Source organism: Neofelis nebulosa, chromosome 4 (assembly GCF_028018385.1).
Source record: "Neofelis nebulosa isolate mNeoNeb1 chromosome 4, mNeoNeb1.pri, whole genome shotgun sequence".
Classification (NCBI taxonomy): Eukaryota; Metazoa; Chordata; class Mammalia; order Carnivora; family Felidae; genus Neofelis; species Neofelis nebulosa.
Window position 1 is genome coordinate 75,088,334 of NC_080785.1, and position 17,110 is coordinate 75,105,443.

A 17,110-nucleotide genomic window follows, 5' to 3' on the forward strand; every position below is an offset into this window, starting at 1 on the left:
GTTTTGTTTTGATAAGGCTGCAATCAGAAGAACTTCATTTCTCCTTGAAATTGTAATCTTATTACATTTTCTTTGGCATTTTCTAGACGCTCTGCTAATTTCTATCATTATTGATGCCCTCTAGTGAAAATACATGGGGAATTCTTCAAGTAGATACAGAGAAAATAAGTACAGATAGTCCCTGCTTTGCACTGAAATGGGTTTTTACAATTCATAAAGGTATTTCCCCCCACAGATCTGCCTCCTGGGGAGGAACTGAACCGTTATTTTGTGTTTTTTAGTGATTATCAAGATTTTGGGCTGTTTCTTATTTTTATTTTATAGCATGGGCCATTTCTTTTTTTTCAACGTTTTTAATTTATTTTTGGGACAGAGAGAGACAGAGCATGAACGGGGGAGGGGCAGAGAGAGAGGGAGACACAGAATGGGAAACAGGCTCCAGGCTCCGAGCCATCAGCCCAGAGCCTGACGCGGGGCTCGAACTCACGGACCGCGAGATCGTGACCTGGCTGAAGTCGGACGCTTAACCGACTGCGCCACCCAGGTGCCCTAGCATGGGCCATTTCTATGGCTTACTTCAAAACACATCCTTGGTCAGCTCTATCCCCCATGTCTATGGCATCACTGTTAACTGCTGTGACAATAATTTCCCCCAAGCTCATGCTTTCCGTTATAGATCCTTCTCAACCCAGAGCTGTAGACAAAAATTCCCAGTCAAGAGGACTTCATGCTTTTTAGGTGCGGCCCCTTTCCATCTGTGCAATAGGCCGTGCTGTTTTGTAGCCAGTGGGTCCTTTTGAAAACATAGAACATCAGCTTCCTTCTCTGCTCAACAACCTTCCCTGCTCAGTGATTTCTTCTTAGACTTCAAATAAAATCCTAACTCCTCACCTTGGCCTTCCAGAACCCACCCCTATGAATCACCTGTGGCTTTTCATGGTCACATTTCTCCAGCCACACCAAATTGTAAGCTTCCTGCTCTCTGATTCTCCATTAGCACATAAGCTCCACACGGAAAGAGGTTTTATCTGCTTTGCTCACAACTGTGTCTTCAGGCCCTACGGTGCTACCTGGCACGTAGTGGCGGACTTGAAAAGAGTCCAAACCACGACAGTATCTGAAGCACGTTACTGCTGATTGAATGTGGCCTCTCAATGTTGGCATGCTCTCCCCCACTTGCAGCGACCTGTGACGTCCCATCATTACTGCCACAATCAGAGAGTGCGAAAAAATAAAGGCAATCTTCCCTTCCTGTCATGTTTAACCTTTTCTAAATCTTTCTCTGTTTTATAAAGTTCACTTCATTCATAAATTTACTCATTAACTGGCTTTTTCACTATGTGACCAGAGTGGCATTTATTGGTGGGAGGAGGAACTACAAAGTTGGAGAAGATGCAGGTTGATGGTGGGTGGAGAGAGTCTAAATGTCCTAATCCTTAAGCAGACCCATGGAGTTTTTAGCAATAAAATCTGAGATAAGAGTCAGATATTTGCATAATAATTTTTAAAGTCCACTTTTATAACCATCACATAGTTATACTCTTGTGCACCCAGATGTAACCTATGGTCATTACAGTTGCTATCAATCAATATAAAAAAAAGGCATCAAAAATGATTCTTGAGATAAAGCATAAAGAGCGAGTGGGAAAAGAAATACCAGGCAGAGGACACTATATAAATGGTACAAAATATTATTTTGTAGTTACATGCCCTTAGCAGCTTAAAAGTACTTTTATATCAATTATACAGTTAGCTCAAATCTTCTTAAGGATAGGTAGAATAAAAGAAAATACAAAGTGAAAAAGAGAATGTAAAAATACATTATCTCATTTAATTTCCATAGGACTTTGTGAGTGGGATGGAGCAGACATTATTCTTCTGCAAGAGCAAGGAAGATGTCTCTGCATGTCCACAGGGGTTCCCTGATTAAAGGTGTGGTCTCTGAAGGGCAACATCCTGGCATGAAGATGTCCTCCTTTCAATCTTCCTGCACTGAATATTCCACACAACAGTTTCTGCTTTTCTCTCAACCTTCTTTTTTTTTTTTTTCAATTTCTTTTTAACATTTATTTGTTATTGAGAGACAGAGAGAAACAGAGCGTGAGCAGGGGCGGGGCAGAGAGAGAGGGAGACACAAAATCCGAAACAGGCTCCAGGCTCTGAGCTGTCAGCACAGAGCCTGACGCGGGGCTCAAAAGTCACCAACCGTGAGATCACGACCTGAGCTGAAGTCGGTCGCTTAACTGACTGAACCACTCAGGCGCCCCTTTCCATCACCTTCTTAAAGACTAGGGGAAAGCCAAGAATGTGAGTCAAGGCTAAGGGTCCAAACTTCCTTAGCTCTGCATTCATGAAACTGGGTAATTCCCGTAATATGTACTAAGGACTGAATATCTGAAGCTAAACATCCACAGGGGGCTTTTTGGGGTTGACAATTGATTGGAAGCACAGGGCTAAAGGGTTTAAAAAGATGCCCCTCTTAGCAGGTGGAGGATGGTTCTCGTATCTATAAGAAGGTATAGATCTTCCCAAGGTGACGTAAGGCAGGGCTGAGGAAAGCCTAACAGTTCTCCCTCATACCCTTGTGTTCGGGAAAACGATTTGAAGATAGGGGTGAGAATACCAGGCTGGGAACTGGCAACCCGTGTGGGGTTGAGTTTTGATTTCACCACATCCTGGAGATGTAGCCTTGGGCAAGCCACCCAATCTCTCTATGCTTCAGTTTCTTGTCTGTAAAATGGGATAAAAGTTTTAGGGCAACAACATTATAATAACTCAGAGTTATTCTAAATACCAATTGAGGTAATACATTAAAATGCTGTGTAAATAATAAAATGCCACATAAAATGTAAGGTGTTGTCACCATGGCATCCTATTTCTGAAAGAATTTATATGTTCCCTCTGGAATTAAGTCTGGATTTAGCTTTTGGGCCCCAGTCAGGCCTGTGAATAGGCAGGACTTGAGAAGTTCTTCACCCAATTATAAGTCATAGTATCTATCTATATTTTTAGATTTCTTTTATTTCTTTTCTATTATCCTCGTGCTCTGCACATAATTTTATTCATTTCTTTTTTTAAAAAGTTAAGTATAATTTACAACACAATGTTACATTAGTTTCAGGCGAATAAACATAATTCAACATCTGCATACATTATGTTGTGCTCACAAGTGTAGTGGCCTTTTGTCCCCATACAACACTTTTACAATACAATTGGCTATATTAATCCCTGTGCTGTGTTTTTTATTCCCATGACTTACTCATTCCATAGCTGGAAGCCTGTATCTCCCACTCCACTTCACCCATTTTGCTCCCCCCACACTCTTGCCTCTGGCAATCATCAGTCTGCTCTCTGTATTTATGGGTCTGTTTCTGCTTTTCATTTATTCATTTGTTTTTTATTTTTTCAAGTTTTTATTTAAATCCCAGTTTGTTAACATACAAGGTAATATTCGTTTCAGGTGTAGAAACAAATACTTGCAGGTGTATGTAGTGATTCATTACTTACATACAACACCAGTGCTCATCACAAGTGCCTTCCTTAGTGCCCATCACCCAGTTGGCCCATACTCTTCCCGCCTCCCCTCTGGCAACCAACCCCATTTAAGTGAAAGCATATGGTATTTGTCTTTCTCTGTCTGTAACTAAGTCCATATTTAAATGTTGCCTTCAAGGTCAATATGTCTGTGGGCTTAGTTTTGGGCACAGAATGTTTAAAATACTACCATTCTGCAATTTGCCTCTGATGGCAAATTTTTCTTTTATTTCACTTCATTCATTGAAAAACATTCTATCTTCATCAAATTTTCCTTAATCAAACAGCTTCTTGTATTAGATAACTTTTTCAAAGGAATAATATCACTTTAGAAATACTCTGTACTCTAGCTTGATTTGGGAACATAGATATATTTTAATCTAAATTTTATTTCTTTTAATTGCTTATGGTCTAGCAACATTTTTCTTTCTGAATTTTACAGTGCTTTCCTTTTTTAAACTCCTGAATAATAATTTGTCACTAACTGAATGCTGTTTGAATGCCCCTTTTGTTGGAAGCACTTAAGAGATGAATAAAAGTATCATACATTGGAGTCTCCATGTTATTTTGAGGCCAAACCTCTTTATACAAAGAGGTATTTGTGGTTCTATGTATTTCACTAAATCCAGAGATCAGATCCTCTCTAGTTTTCTGTTATTTTCTTTATAGACTAACTGTCAATACAACTCTCATTGGGAAAAAGTCAATGAGAAATCATGATACAGTAATTAGGGTACAGATCCAGTAGCATGATCTTCCATGGTATATGCTGGGGAAAAAAAAGAGCACTGAAATGAAACCCAGGAAGACTTAGGGTCTACGTCCACTTTGGAAGCCCCTTCACATCTCTGACCTCAGGTTCCTAACCTTACAAAGGAGGCTTTAACGTTCAATTTGCTTAAATAGTTACAGCACAACCAAAACAGTGCTTATGCTCCCAGCCCCGAGGGTCTTCCTCAACAGAAGGAAATTCCAAAGTCTTCTCAGCACTCCAGTCACCCACCCCAATTCCACCAGCCTGGAGAGCCTCCAATGTCTACCTATGTTCTACCCTGATTTAGGATTATCACAAACCTGCAAAGCATAAAACAACACATCAAATATGTATGCGATGTGTTTTTTTAAAACCGTAATGCTAACTCTGTCTTATATAACAAAGAATTTCAGGGATCATTTCACCGGAGACATATAAACCATGTTGCCTCTGTCAAAGCAAAGGAGCGGTAGGCGAGGCAGGCAGGAGAAAGTGATCCTGGGATTCACGTGGGGAAGCTTCTTACTATCTCAGAGGGAAACCAAGGCACTGAGCCTTGTGTGCAAGTGTCCCATTAACGTGTAACTATGAAACAAGCGAAGCGAAAATTGTCTTAGTTTTACAGTGGGCTTTTACTTTGTGTTAGGGAATGGGGCTTGGCCTCTGATGAATCTAATATAATCAGATACGAGAGAATTACTGAAGTGCTAAGAATAACCTCTTGCCTCTGAGGCTGGCCCTCAGCAAGCGTCTGAGCATGGTGATAAAAGGAGACACTCTGATGTAAGAGAGGGAGACGGGGAGAGGAAGGAAAAAGGGGAGGGAGAGACCCCTACTTTTAGACCATATACCACAGAACCACAGAACTTTTCTTTGAGGGAAAAGAAACAGGAAAGCAATAGGTTCAAAGCAACAGACTCACTTCCCACTTCTTTGAAGAGAAATTTAAATAGAAGGAAATGATGGAAAAACAGCACCTCCCACAGTTAGACTCCTTATTATATGTAACACAAACGTGTATGTATAAGTGTGTGCACGTGTGTGTTACATATTGACTTATTTATTTTATGCAGCAGTGGCCTGTCCTGGCTGCCTGGTTGCTATGGGAATAAGCAAATTCCCATAGGAGGTTAAGAAATGAGGTTGAGGAATTTGGTGTCAGCAGAAATGTTAAGAGCAGAAGAGGTCAGCAGCCTGTGTATACAGGCTGAATACTAAAGAAAAAGACCCAGATGTTACCCAATTGTTCTTTTAATATTTTGGCAATTGTTCTTAAAAATGTTTCTCTAGTTTTGCCATACTTTCCAAGGGAAAACCATGTTAAGTTCTCTCCTAAACCAAGAAGTTGAGAAGGTAACGTAGTTTTATTCATGGCACATTTTATCTCTCTCCTAGACTCCTGCCACAGTCTCCTTGCTGGTCTCCCTGCTTGTGCCTGGGCCCCAATTCTCAACACAAGAGACAGGGTAATCTTAGTAAACTGCAATCCAGGTCGTGTGCAGACTTGTTCAAAATCTTCCAGCACTTTCTATCTGGTTCAGAGTACATGGTGATGGAATCCTATTAGCACAGTCCTTGCTGTGTCTGACCTGATTTTATACTCTCCTCTTCCCACTTTAGGACCTCTTTGTACTTGCTGTTCTGTCTGGAAAGTTCTTCCTGCAAATATTTTCGTGGCCCTCTCTCTCTCATGTCCTGGAGTAAAATGTCATCTTTTCAGTGAGGTCTTCTTTGATTGCATTAAAATTTAAAATTGTGAAGTGCCCCCATTTCTTCCTCTATTTCCCTCCAGAGTACTCATTGCCACATAGTATACTATATATTTTATGTATTACATGTGTCTCCTATCTGTCAGGGATCTTGTGTGGTTTTTTTTCACTGCAATATCCCCACTCCCTAGCCATACACATGGTACTCAATAAACATTGTTGAATAAATAAAGAAATTGGACTTATTCTATAGAAGTTAACTATAAGGATAAGTTAATTAAAAAAACAATAACAAAAAAGGCCTTTTAGGTATTTAGAGTAGAATATGTTAAAAGCAAGAGACGCAACTTTGTAGCTTTTATTCATGACCTTGATCATAGCTATAAAATAACTCATTTGAAAACAGTTTTCTTAAAAGGTACATATATAGAAATTTGTACATATATTTCTAATAGCAACTGATCTTTTAAAAAATGTAATGACTGCACTGTTCTAAACCACCATAGCTTTTGTTCTCATGAGGCAAAATTTATTCAGTTAAGCAAGTCAAGTAAGACATGAGAGTAAGAATTCTTTTCAAAATTGCTTTCTTCAATATGTAAAGAACCCATAGAAATTGATAAGAAAACAACATACAACTCAAGTGTAAATTGGGTAAAAGATATTAACTATTCACAGGAAAGGAAATTAAAGTGATCTTCAAACATATGAAAAGATGCTCAACCTCATATAAAAAGGAGAATGAAATTAAAAGTTGTGTTGAGATTCCGTTTGTCACCTAACAGACTGGCAAACTCTAAAAATTCTGAAATGGAGAAGCAGCATTCTCATATATTGCTGGTAATATATTATATTATGTATATATCTCATATATTGCTGGCCAACTGGCACCATTTCTTTGGACAGCAATTTGACAGAGTGCTCAAAATTACAATTTTGTATATGTATTGATATTTAAGTCTACTTCTGGTAATTTATCCTTCAAGATATACCTGCAGGCATGCAACATGTGTATATATATATATATATATATGTATGTATACATATGATATTTATAATAGCAAAAGTCTGGAAACAACCCAAATGTCGATAAGGAGGGAATTGGTTCAATCCATACAGTGGAAAACAATGCACTGGCTTCCTCTATACAATAATAGGACAAGACTTACAGGATGCATTAATGAGACAAGAAAGACCCAAAATTGTGTTTAATATTGGAAAGTAATAAAATGGGGGCCTGTGGTGGGGGCAGTGGTTCTGGGGAAGTGGGAGGATGGCAGACAGGGTTGGGAAGGCTTTGCATCTTCTTTTTCATATTATTTGGTATCTTGAGTTGCTTAAATTTGTTAGCTATTAAAAAATTAAGCCAAGTATGTATGATCTAGTGAGCACACTCCTTGGTAGCTGCCCAAACGAGCTGGAAGCTTATGTCCATACAAAAACCTGCACACAGGTATTTATAGCATTTTTATTCATAACTGCCAAAACTTAAAACAATTAAGGTGTCCTTCAGTAGGTGAATGGATAAGTAAACTGAAATATATCATGATAATGGGATATTTAGCACTAAGAAGAAATCAAGCCGTGAGGAAACATGAAGACAATTTCAGTGCATATTACTAAGTGAAAGAAGCCAATCTGAAAAGGCAACACCCTGTATGATTTCAACTTTATGACATTCTGGAAAAGGCAAAACTATGGAGACAATTTTAAAAAAAGTGGTGGGGCGCCTGGGTGGCTCAGTTGGTTAAGTGTCCAATTTCAGCTCAGGTCATGATCTTGCAGTTTGTGAGTTTGAGCTCCGCATCGGGCTCTGCGCTGAGAGCTCAGAGTCTGGAGCCTGCTTCAGATTCTGTGTCTCCCCATCTCTCTGCCTCTTCCATACTCATGCTCTGCCCCTCTCTGTCTCTCAATAATAAATAAGCATTAAAAAATTTAAAAAAATAAAAATAAATTAAAAAAGTGGTTGCTAGGGGTTAGGAGGTTAGGGAGGAAGGACAGGCAAAGCACAGAGGATCTTTAGGGCAGTTAAACTACTCTATAGGATACTATTATGGTGCATACATGTCATTATACATTGGTCCAAACCCACAGAACACACAACACCAACAGTGAACCCCAATGTATACTATGAACTTTGGATGATGATAATGATGTGTCAGTTTAGATTTATCAAACTGTAACAAAAGCACCACTCTAGTGGGAGATGTTGATAATGGGTGTGTATGTGGGGCAGGCATATAGGAGCAACCTTTGTACATCCTGCTCAATTTTTCTATGAGGCTAATACTGATCTAAAAAAAAATCTATTGAAAGTATATCCTTAAGGTTCAAGCTCTTTTGCTTTCCCTCTGATTTTCTAAGGCACTCTTTGGGGGTAGTATAAGGAGTTACAGAGTGGGGGGCGGGGGCAGGTAGCCCCTAGCACTGGTATTTTTCTCCTCTAGGAATGCATTTCTTCTTCCCCTGGAGGAGGAGGTCCAGGAAGTCAGAGACCAGGACTCCCCTGATGGTCTGATTGAGTTTATTTATTGAGAGAGAGACTGAGAACACAGGGGAGGGGCAGAGAGAGAGGGAAGAGAATCCCAAGCAGGCTCTGCCCTGACAGTACACAGCCCAACCCGGGGCTCTAACTCACAAACCCTGAGCTCATGACCTGAGCCAAAATCAAGAGTCGGTCTAAGCCACCCAGACATCCCCAGGTTTACTCTTATCCACAAGCCCCAAGCTTTGTGTGGAATATCTTTCTTGTTTTCAGCACCCATGCCTTTTACCATCTAAATGTGTCCTTCTGGTTCCCTGTCACCTTTTATGTATGGTCTGTCTTGACACTTGTACATAATATTAAATAACTTAAACACACACTATCTTAATTTATCTATGTTCTACACTCGAAAAGTCATATAAACAGTGTCTGTTTTAAACATTGAGTATAATTCAGGGCAACAAATATTTATTGAACACTAAAATACGAACTATGCACAGTCCCTGATCTCATAAAGTTCCCAATCTGTTAGCCTAACTTGCACTACATCATAGTACTTTCCAGAACACATTTAATAAATGCTTTTGTACCTTGTTGATGAAGATTAATTCTAGTCACCCCAAAATAAACATATCACCCCATCTTTTCTAGTGCAGAAACTTGGCAGGCCAAAATGACTGTCTTAATTACTCCTCTCTGCATCTAACTTCATTTATTTAAAATCTTTTTGTATTCTCCTCTATTTTCCTAGGACTTGAGATTTTAGATACCAACATGGGGAAGCTAACCTTCTTTCACAGCCCACATTTGGAACATTTATAAAGAGCCGTGTTGTCAGATTCCATTAGGAACAGCTGGAGCAGTTAAAGGGTACTTCTCGCTTGGTTAAAAAAAAGAAGGAAAAAAATCCATCTTAAATTGTTAAGTTTCTATAGTCTTTCAGAACATAGAAGCTAACTTAAAATTTTCAGTAAGAGTACAAAGAGTCCTCGGGGCAGCCCAAGAAGATAGAAGAATTCTCAGCACACTGTACACTTTCAGAAGAAAAATACTGAGAATAAAAATAGTTTCCTAACTCAGTCATTCTTTGGGATTGATAATTTATTCCTGATGGTTCCCAAAAAAAGGGGGAAGAGGAGCAAGAGAATAAACTTGGCTCCCATAACAGAAATTATTCATAGTTCTTTTCCTCATAAAATAATGGACTATTAGATCTTCTACAAAATCCCTTTCAGTAATTTTATTGTGGGTCTGCACTTTATAATCTATGTTTTGTAACAGAGCAAAGAGAAAAAAAACCCAAGAGAATTATTTCACAATAATTCACACCATTGATTTTCATTAAATTTCCAATTCCAAACTTTTCATGTGTCCTATAAAAATTTTAAATTACCACGTTTCAGATTCTTTCTCTAAAGTGCAATCATTAGAACTGAAAGTTTCTTCACTGCCACCTACTGGTGAAGAAAAAAATGACAATTTATTTTAAAGGTTTGGCATTTTTCTCAGATTTTCCAGTTCAGAGGTTTAAATATTTTACACTAAAAAAGACTGCATGCTGTCAAACAGACATTCAAAACATTTTATATGTTAAAACTCAAACTAATTGACTGTATATCAGTAGTTTTTAAAGAACAAATCAAAATGTAAAGTTTTCGTTTTTACAATTTAATTCTTTTCCTAGTATTTTTATAAGGAATCACACAGACCAATCTTAGTACCCTGATTTAAATTTTGTTTTATAGACACGGATGTTAGTCTGATGACAAAATAGTTACATTAAGATTAGCCAGTCAACTCAAAGGAGGTACATACGGTGAAAATCTCTCATGAGGAATGCCATTAATTCCATCTTTACAGACAAATAAACTGTAAAAACAAAAGGGCCCCTCCACTAATAGGCAGGATACACAATGGCAAGTAACCAGGATTTTTCAAGGTATAATATATACGCTTGAGGGGGAACACGTATCTATCTACTATGCACAGAGGAAGCACTTAGTCATTTGTAATTAGTGAAACATACCTGGCTTAAAATGTGGTAAAGAATGAACTCCAGGCCACGTGTCCTCATTTGGCGTTCCGAGAACCTGGTAGAGAGCAGGAAATTGTGGAAACAGACTTATTATTTCCAAAGCACTCAAAACTCTCCAGTGTAGAAAAACAGTACACTACATATGATGAAACTCTGGGTTTTTTTCCATGATCGTGTGCCAGGGACTTTATTTCAGTACAAACAAACCCCAAACTAAAAACTAAAGAGCCACCCAAGATGAATGTCTGCATTTGAACAAATGCAGCTGAACACAGTAAGCTTAATCTGCTGCATTTCATCGGCTCCAAACTTACTGGGTAGGCTAAGGACTCAAATGATAACTTATTAGTTCCACAGAGCTGAACAGAGTATGTGTATGTGCCTCATGATTCCTGCATGAGCTTTTGTCCTTCACTCCAGTATCAGATGTCTGATCATTTAACAGTTGTAAGAATTCTGTCATTTCTTCCCCCAAATCCTCTGTCTAAGCATCACAATGTTTCAAAGAAGCAGGACAGACAGCTTGGGACACTCATTCTCTAATGGCCATATTGCTCATTTCAGTTAACATGTTTATGTGGCTTAGGATTTCCTCATCCCCAAATACGGCCCTCCCTACACATGTTCCTCTCTTCATCCACATTTTCACCTTCTTTCTCCATCTATTTTTCTATCACCACGATGTTTGATCTGGCTGAAGGGCAATCGCCGCTCACATAAAACTGGGTTTGCTCCATGTGAACATTCAGGTTGACCAGCGGTCGCTGTTACACTCCATGATCACGGTAAATCACAGATCGAGAACAGTGGAGTTGGAGGGTTAGGAGCTCACCCCTGGAGACAGATTTCTTGGGTTCAAATCCTTGCTCCCCTACTTACTAGTCATGTGATCATGGGCAAGAAATAGCCTCACAGAGGTTCATCACTGAACTGAACTTTCAATTTCCTCCTTTGTAAACTGGGGATGACAGCAGCACCTACCTCGTTTGTGGCGAGAGCACTACCCGGCATGAGTAAGCACTATGTAAGTACTAGATGTTACTCAAAGTACCCCCAGAAAACAGGGTCAGGTCAGGGAGGCACTGGCCATGGGGGAGAATACAGTGACCCCCTCCATGTTCAGGGGAGTCAGTGCCACATGCTGTATGTTAACTCAAACTATGATGGACCAACACGAACAATGTAACAGGTTAGAAAGGGCAAGAGATAAAGCCAGAAGCTAGCAAAAGAGGAGGAATGACAGAGATCATGGAAGGAAATTAAGATATTCTACTTTATCTGAGGACTAGCATGTACTCCTAGGCAATAAGGAAATACAGAGCTCTGATTATTTATGTATTTATTTAGTAGGGGACAGGGCTGTCATGTCAAAGGGTGGCACACATACAGTGAGTGTTTCACTCACCGCTTCCTACTCTAGTGAATCAGGATTAAATACATTATTACGTTCCCCCACAGAAACACTGAATCTGGGTTCTGGAATGAGATAATATTATTCTTTTTAACTGTAACTGGTTAATTTTTGCAAGCACTAAACAAGAGTAACATCAATAGGCACATCTACACAAAGAAAGCCACACTATGGATGGGCTGGGTGGGCGGTGGGGAGACAGTCAAGAGGGCTGGGGGCGGGGGGGGGGAGTGGTGGTAAGATAGGAAAGGAGACAAAGACACCATGTCTGACACGAACTACTGCAGTAACAGTGTCTGCAAAAGGCACTTCCTCTTCTTTTCAAAAAATTTATTTTTTATTACAAAATTTGTTTAAGTATTTTAATTTATTTATTCATTTTGAAAGAGAGAGAGCATGGGAGGGGCAGAGAGAGAGGGAGAGGGAGAGAACCCCAAGCAGGTCTCCTCACTGTCAGCACAGAGCCTGATACAGGGCTCAAACTCATGAACCAATGAGATCGTGACTTGGGCTGAAATCAAGAGCGAGATGCTTAACCAACTGAGTCACCAGGTGCCCCAGTACTTCCCCCTTTTTCCCCCACTAATTCCAACTATTATTTCAAGACAGGGAGACAACCAGTGCACACAGCTCATCTGAGTGATGCTCCACTTTGAGCTTCCACTAAAATCCGCAAGAAAGTTGTGAAGGACATTAGCAACTAAAGGAAGGACCTTTCAGCTCAAAACCATGATTTGATCACAACCAAGCCATCACATATGACACAGACCCTCTAATGGTTTTAAAAGCAACAGAAAGTCCAGCCAGAACTTGAACCTTTTTCTCTCACTCTTAGTAAAGATAGGGGTATGACCCTGACTATACCTGTTTCTACAAAACCTGTTTGTGTTACCAAAACTTCTTCATAGGCACTATTCCCGTCCACACCCAGAGTTCTGTTTCAAAGTGATTATCAAATATTATGGCTGTCTCATAAAAGTCATCTGCAAAGAGAAAATCAGTAAGACTTTTAAAAAATTATTATTATAGTGCTGACTGATGAGACTACACACCTCAATTTCTTCCTGCCTACAACTCCTGGGCCATTTGCACAAGAAATACAATGTGGACAGAAAGTGGACAAAGGAAAACAAGAGTTAAAAATCAGTCTTCCTTCCTGTGAAAGCCTTTTTGGGAAGGCAGTCTAGCTTAAAGGTATGGTTAGAGATGATAAGCTATGTGTGCTCGGAAGAAAGTGGGTGTATGTTGTCTCTGATGTCAGATTTTCATTTATATTAGTTGACTAAGACACTTTTTGTTAAAGTTTATTTGTTCAGTTTGAGAGAGAGAGAGAGAGAGAGAGAGAGAGAGAGAGAGAGACCGACCAGAGGAGGGGGAGAGAGAGAATCCCAAGTAGGCTCTGGGCTGTCAGTGCAGAGCCTGATGTAAGACTTGATCTCATGACCACGAGACATGACCTGAGCTGAAACCAAGAGTCAGACGCTTAACCAACTCTGCCACCCAGGTGCCCACCAAGACACTTTTAAGTTAGAAAAAGAGGTATTCTCTAAAAGTAAAAAGTAATCTTTTGCAAATACAGTGCAGAAGAAAATAGCACCATCAACATTTCAGATGTGGTCCCACATCTGTAAATAGGCAGATTGCTAAGGTCTGAGGGGCTTTCAGTTTTCAAATGACAGACATGCCATATGTTAAAAAGTCTTCTACATAGTCATTTAAGCAGCTTCCCCTGAAATCTGTGCCTGTGGCTGGTACATTGCCCTGTTCCTTCATTGGTTCATCTCTTCACAGGCTAACATTTATTGTGTTCATCACAGAAGACAGAAGGATGAGACTGGGGCTCTGCCTGGAGTCTGCCTCCAGTGAGGCAGCTGAACTGGGGCAACAATGGGCTGCCTTCAACACAAGTGCTTTCTCAGAAGTTTGGGGAGAGGGAGGTGACAGTCCAGAGTGGAGGTGTGCCTGAGTCCCCCTGGGGCCAGGGAGAAAAGCGACATGGGAACATTGAGTATTGGTTGGCCAAGTACAGAGAAGGGGCATAGGGGCAGGGGATGGGGACAGCAGAGGACTCCGGTTATAAGGAAAGGCTGTGTCAAAATACTTTCAGTTCTCCAAATTCTCATGCTGCTTGTGCCTCCATGCCTTCTCACAGTGGCTTCCTCTTCTGGAATGCCCTGCCGACCACTGGCCAGGTTAATTCCTACTTCTTTTTCTAGCTTCAGCTCATGGGCTCATGAAAGACTTTCTGGCATTTTTGGTCCACGTTGCATGCTGTGATCCTTGTGATCTCTGAGGGTTTTGTTCAGTCTCCTTATATGGCCTACTCGCGGCCTTACAATTGTTAGATTACTGGTCTATCTCCGCACTGCACAGTAGACATCTGAGTGGAGAGAGCAGTATTCATCTTTAGATCCCTAGTGTCTCCTATGTGCCTGGCACCAAATATGCACTCGGTAAATGCTGACCGAATGAGTGAATGGCATGACTGGGCTACAGAGTGAAGTTTGGTGTCACTGGACTGTTGGCTGGGTTATGGAATGGGAGGCTAGGGCCAGATACCGAATAAATGGGGCCTGCATTTTATCTCAGTCTCAGGTTTTTTCAGACTGCAGGTCACATGACCCCTGGTGGGGGGGGGGGAGGGAGGGCTGTAAATTTCATGGTGTTGCCATCAGCATTTTTATAAAGATGAAAACAACAGATAATATCAGAAGGTAACAACGTACATGTTAAAGATGCATGTTGTTTTATGAAACTTATTCATGTTATATCTGTGCACGTATATGTATATGTGTGCGTTGTGAGTCATGATGTAAAATGTACTTGTTACCACTTAAGAGCCATTTTATAGGGAATAAGAAGCTATTAGTTAAAAATCAAGAATGTAGGTGATAAAGCAGGTTTGGGGGTGAGGGAAATGAGTTTAATTCTGACCTTATTAAATGGTAGAAAGGCCTGCAGATCAAGATAGGGGATGTGTAAAGAGCTGCTGGAAATACAGATACAGATCTCAGGAGAGGGATTAAAATCGAGAAAAACATGTGGAACTCTTTAGCATATTTATGGTAATAGAAAGTAAATGCCAAAGTATAAGCTACAAAATGGTCTTACTTCCCTATATTCATGCATACACAGTTTCCAGAAGGGTGTCTCTGTGATTTCCTGGACTTTTAACATCTGTTAAGAAAAACAAGGGACAATCTCACCTTCTCAGGAGAGGTTTATACTGTCCGACCCTGATGAATTATGATTTAATGACCCCAAACTTAACTCTTCTGGGCTTACTTATACACTGACGGGTCCGGCATAGATCCCACCCATCACGTCGGCCTCTATGATGAGCAGAGGAAGATCCTGAGAAAAAAGAGGGTCTCTCTGCTGAAATACCTACTTTATAAGTAACAGAAGAAAAGCAGATTCTAAAGTTCAAAAGCTAAGAGCTCAAGAACTAGTACTTGTCAGAAGTACTTACTTACCCTTCCAAATTTTTAACAGTTCCACGAATTCCCACACTTCCCAGTTTTTGCTTTTGTATAGGTCCCAGGGCTGCTAAAAATGGGTCCATAGCTTTTTCCTGAAGAACACCCATGGTTTATGCAGAACAAGGACTGTTAACAATTTTCCTGGGCCAAGGGGTCAGAGGAGTCTCTCACAGAGACTCTGGCACAGAGGAACTCTGGCCAATCAGGATAAATCTGGCCAACCAACTCTGGCCAATCAAGATAAAAATGGTTCACACAAGTATGTGCTAATGCGGCAATGTGGAACGTGCTGGACTCCCACTTCTGGGTTTGCAGTTGTGTGAGCTGGGCATTCTGTGGCAGTGCTGGCGATTTCAAGTTGACTTAGCAATGAATCTAAGGCAATGGAGAACAACCAAATGGCTTTGGTTTGGCTTTTAAACCTCAACTCTGAAAGTCCATACATACAACATCTCTAAAATAACAAGTGCTTCACAGCTGTACTACTTTAGGTTCTGGAAGATTTTTTTCCTAATGTTTATTTATTTGAGAGAGAGAGAGAGAGAGAGAGATGGAGGGGCAGAGAGAGAGGGAAACAGAATCAGAAGCAGGTTCCAGGCTCTGAGCTGTCAACACAGAGCCCAACTTGGGGCTCGAACCCTTGAACCATGAGGTCATGACCTGAGCCTAAGTCAGATGCTTAAGTGACTGAGCTACCCAGGCGCCCCAAGTTCTGGAAGATTTTTTATGATCCCTCAGTGAGAAGTCCTAAATGAAGCTTGTGAAGAAACTCAGCAGAACTGAGCTTGGCTATTACACACTGCACTCTGGAACAGATGGCATAAAGTTCAAAGATGACCCACAGAAAAAAAGAACTTCCTAACTTTCCTCCTTCCTGTGTGCACTCTATCAGGAAAAATAGTTATCAAGTGGGTGGAGCTGGGATTCAAAATCAGATTAGTTTGACTACGCTCTTCAGAGCTGTACTATCTCACTCCCAGGAGGATCTGAAAGAGCAACGTGGCTCAGATGGTGTTAAAGGATAACATGGCCCAGACTCCAGAGGTTATGGGTATGAGGAACAAGGACTTTTTCATTCTCCTCTCTCTTCCAGTCCAACACACACATACACTCACACACATAGACACACATGCACACACACTTGCACACACACACGCGGGACCAGGTACCAACTTCTTCACCATTTTCATCAGTGACTTAAAGAACATCATAGAAAAACGTATTACATTCTCAGATGACACAATAGGAAAGATATGAAATATTCTGGGGCGCCTGGGTGGCTTGGTCGGTTAAGCGCCCAACTTCGGCTCAGGTCATGATCTCGCGGTCCGTGAGTTCGAGCCCCGCGTCGGGCTCTGTGCTGACAGCTCAGAGCCTGGAGCCTGTTTCAGATTCTGTGTCTCCCTCTCTCTCTGCTCCTCCCCTGTTCATGCTCTGTCTCTCTCTGTCTCAAAGATAAATAAACATTAAAAAAAATTTAAAAAAAAGGATATGAAATATTCTGAAGGCTGAGCCAGGATTAAAAAATATTTAATCAGGTAGGAACAACCGGACAAGCCCAACACAGGAACACCTAATAGCAATAAACATGAAGTCTGGGACCTAGGTTCTATTAGTTGTTTGAGATGGAAAGACTTAGCAGGCAACAATTTGTATAACCAAGGACTCATGGTTTTTAGCTGAGTACAAATTCTATGAGA

General features: G+C 40.5%; 1 protein-coding gene across 8 annotated transcripts in view; it reads right to left on the reverse strand.

Annotated features, from left to right (window-relative positions):
- CDK14 (cyclin dependent kinase 14) overlaps nucleotides 1–17,110 on the reverse strand; it is a 633,696-nt gene that overhangs the window by 165,137 nt on the left and 451,449 nt on the right. For all 8 annotated transcript variants that reach the window (XR_009260494.1, XM_058725143.1, XM_058725146.1 and 5 more), the window contains one exon: nucleotides 10,509–10,572. Coding sequence is in view for 7 of the 8 variants with exons in the window: in XM_058725143.1 (XP_058581126.1) it covers nucleotides 10,509–10,572 (64 nt within the window). In the remaining variant the exon portion in view is untranslated. The remainder of the gene's footprint in view (nucleotides 1–10,508; nucleotides 10,573–17,110) is intronic.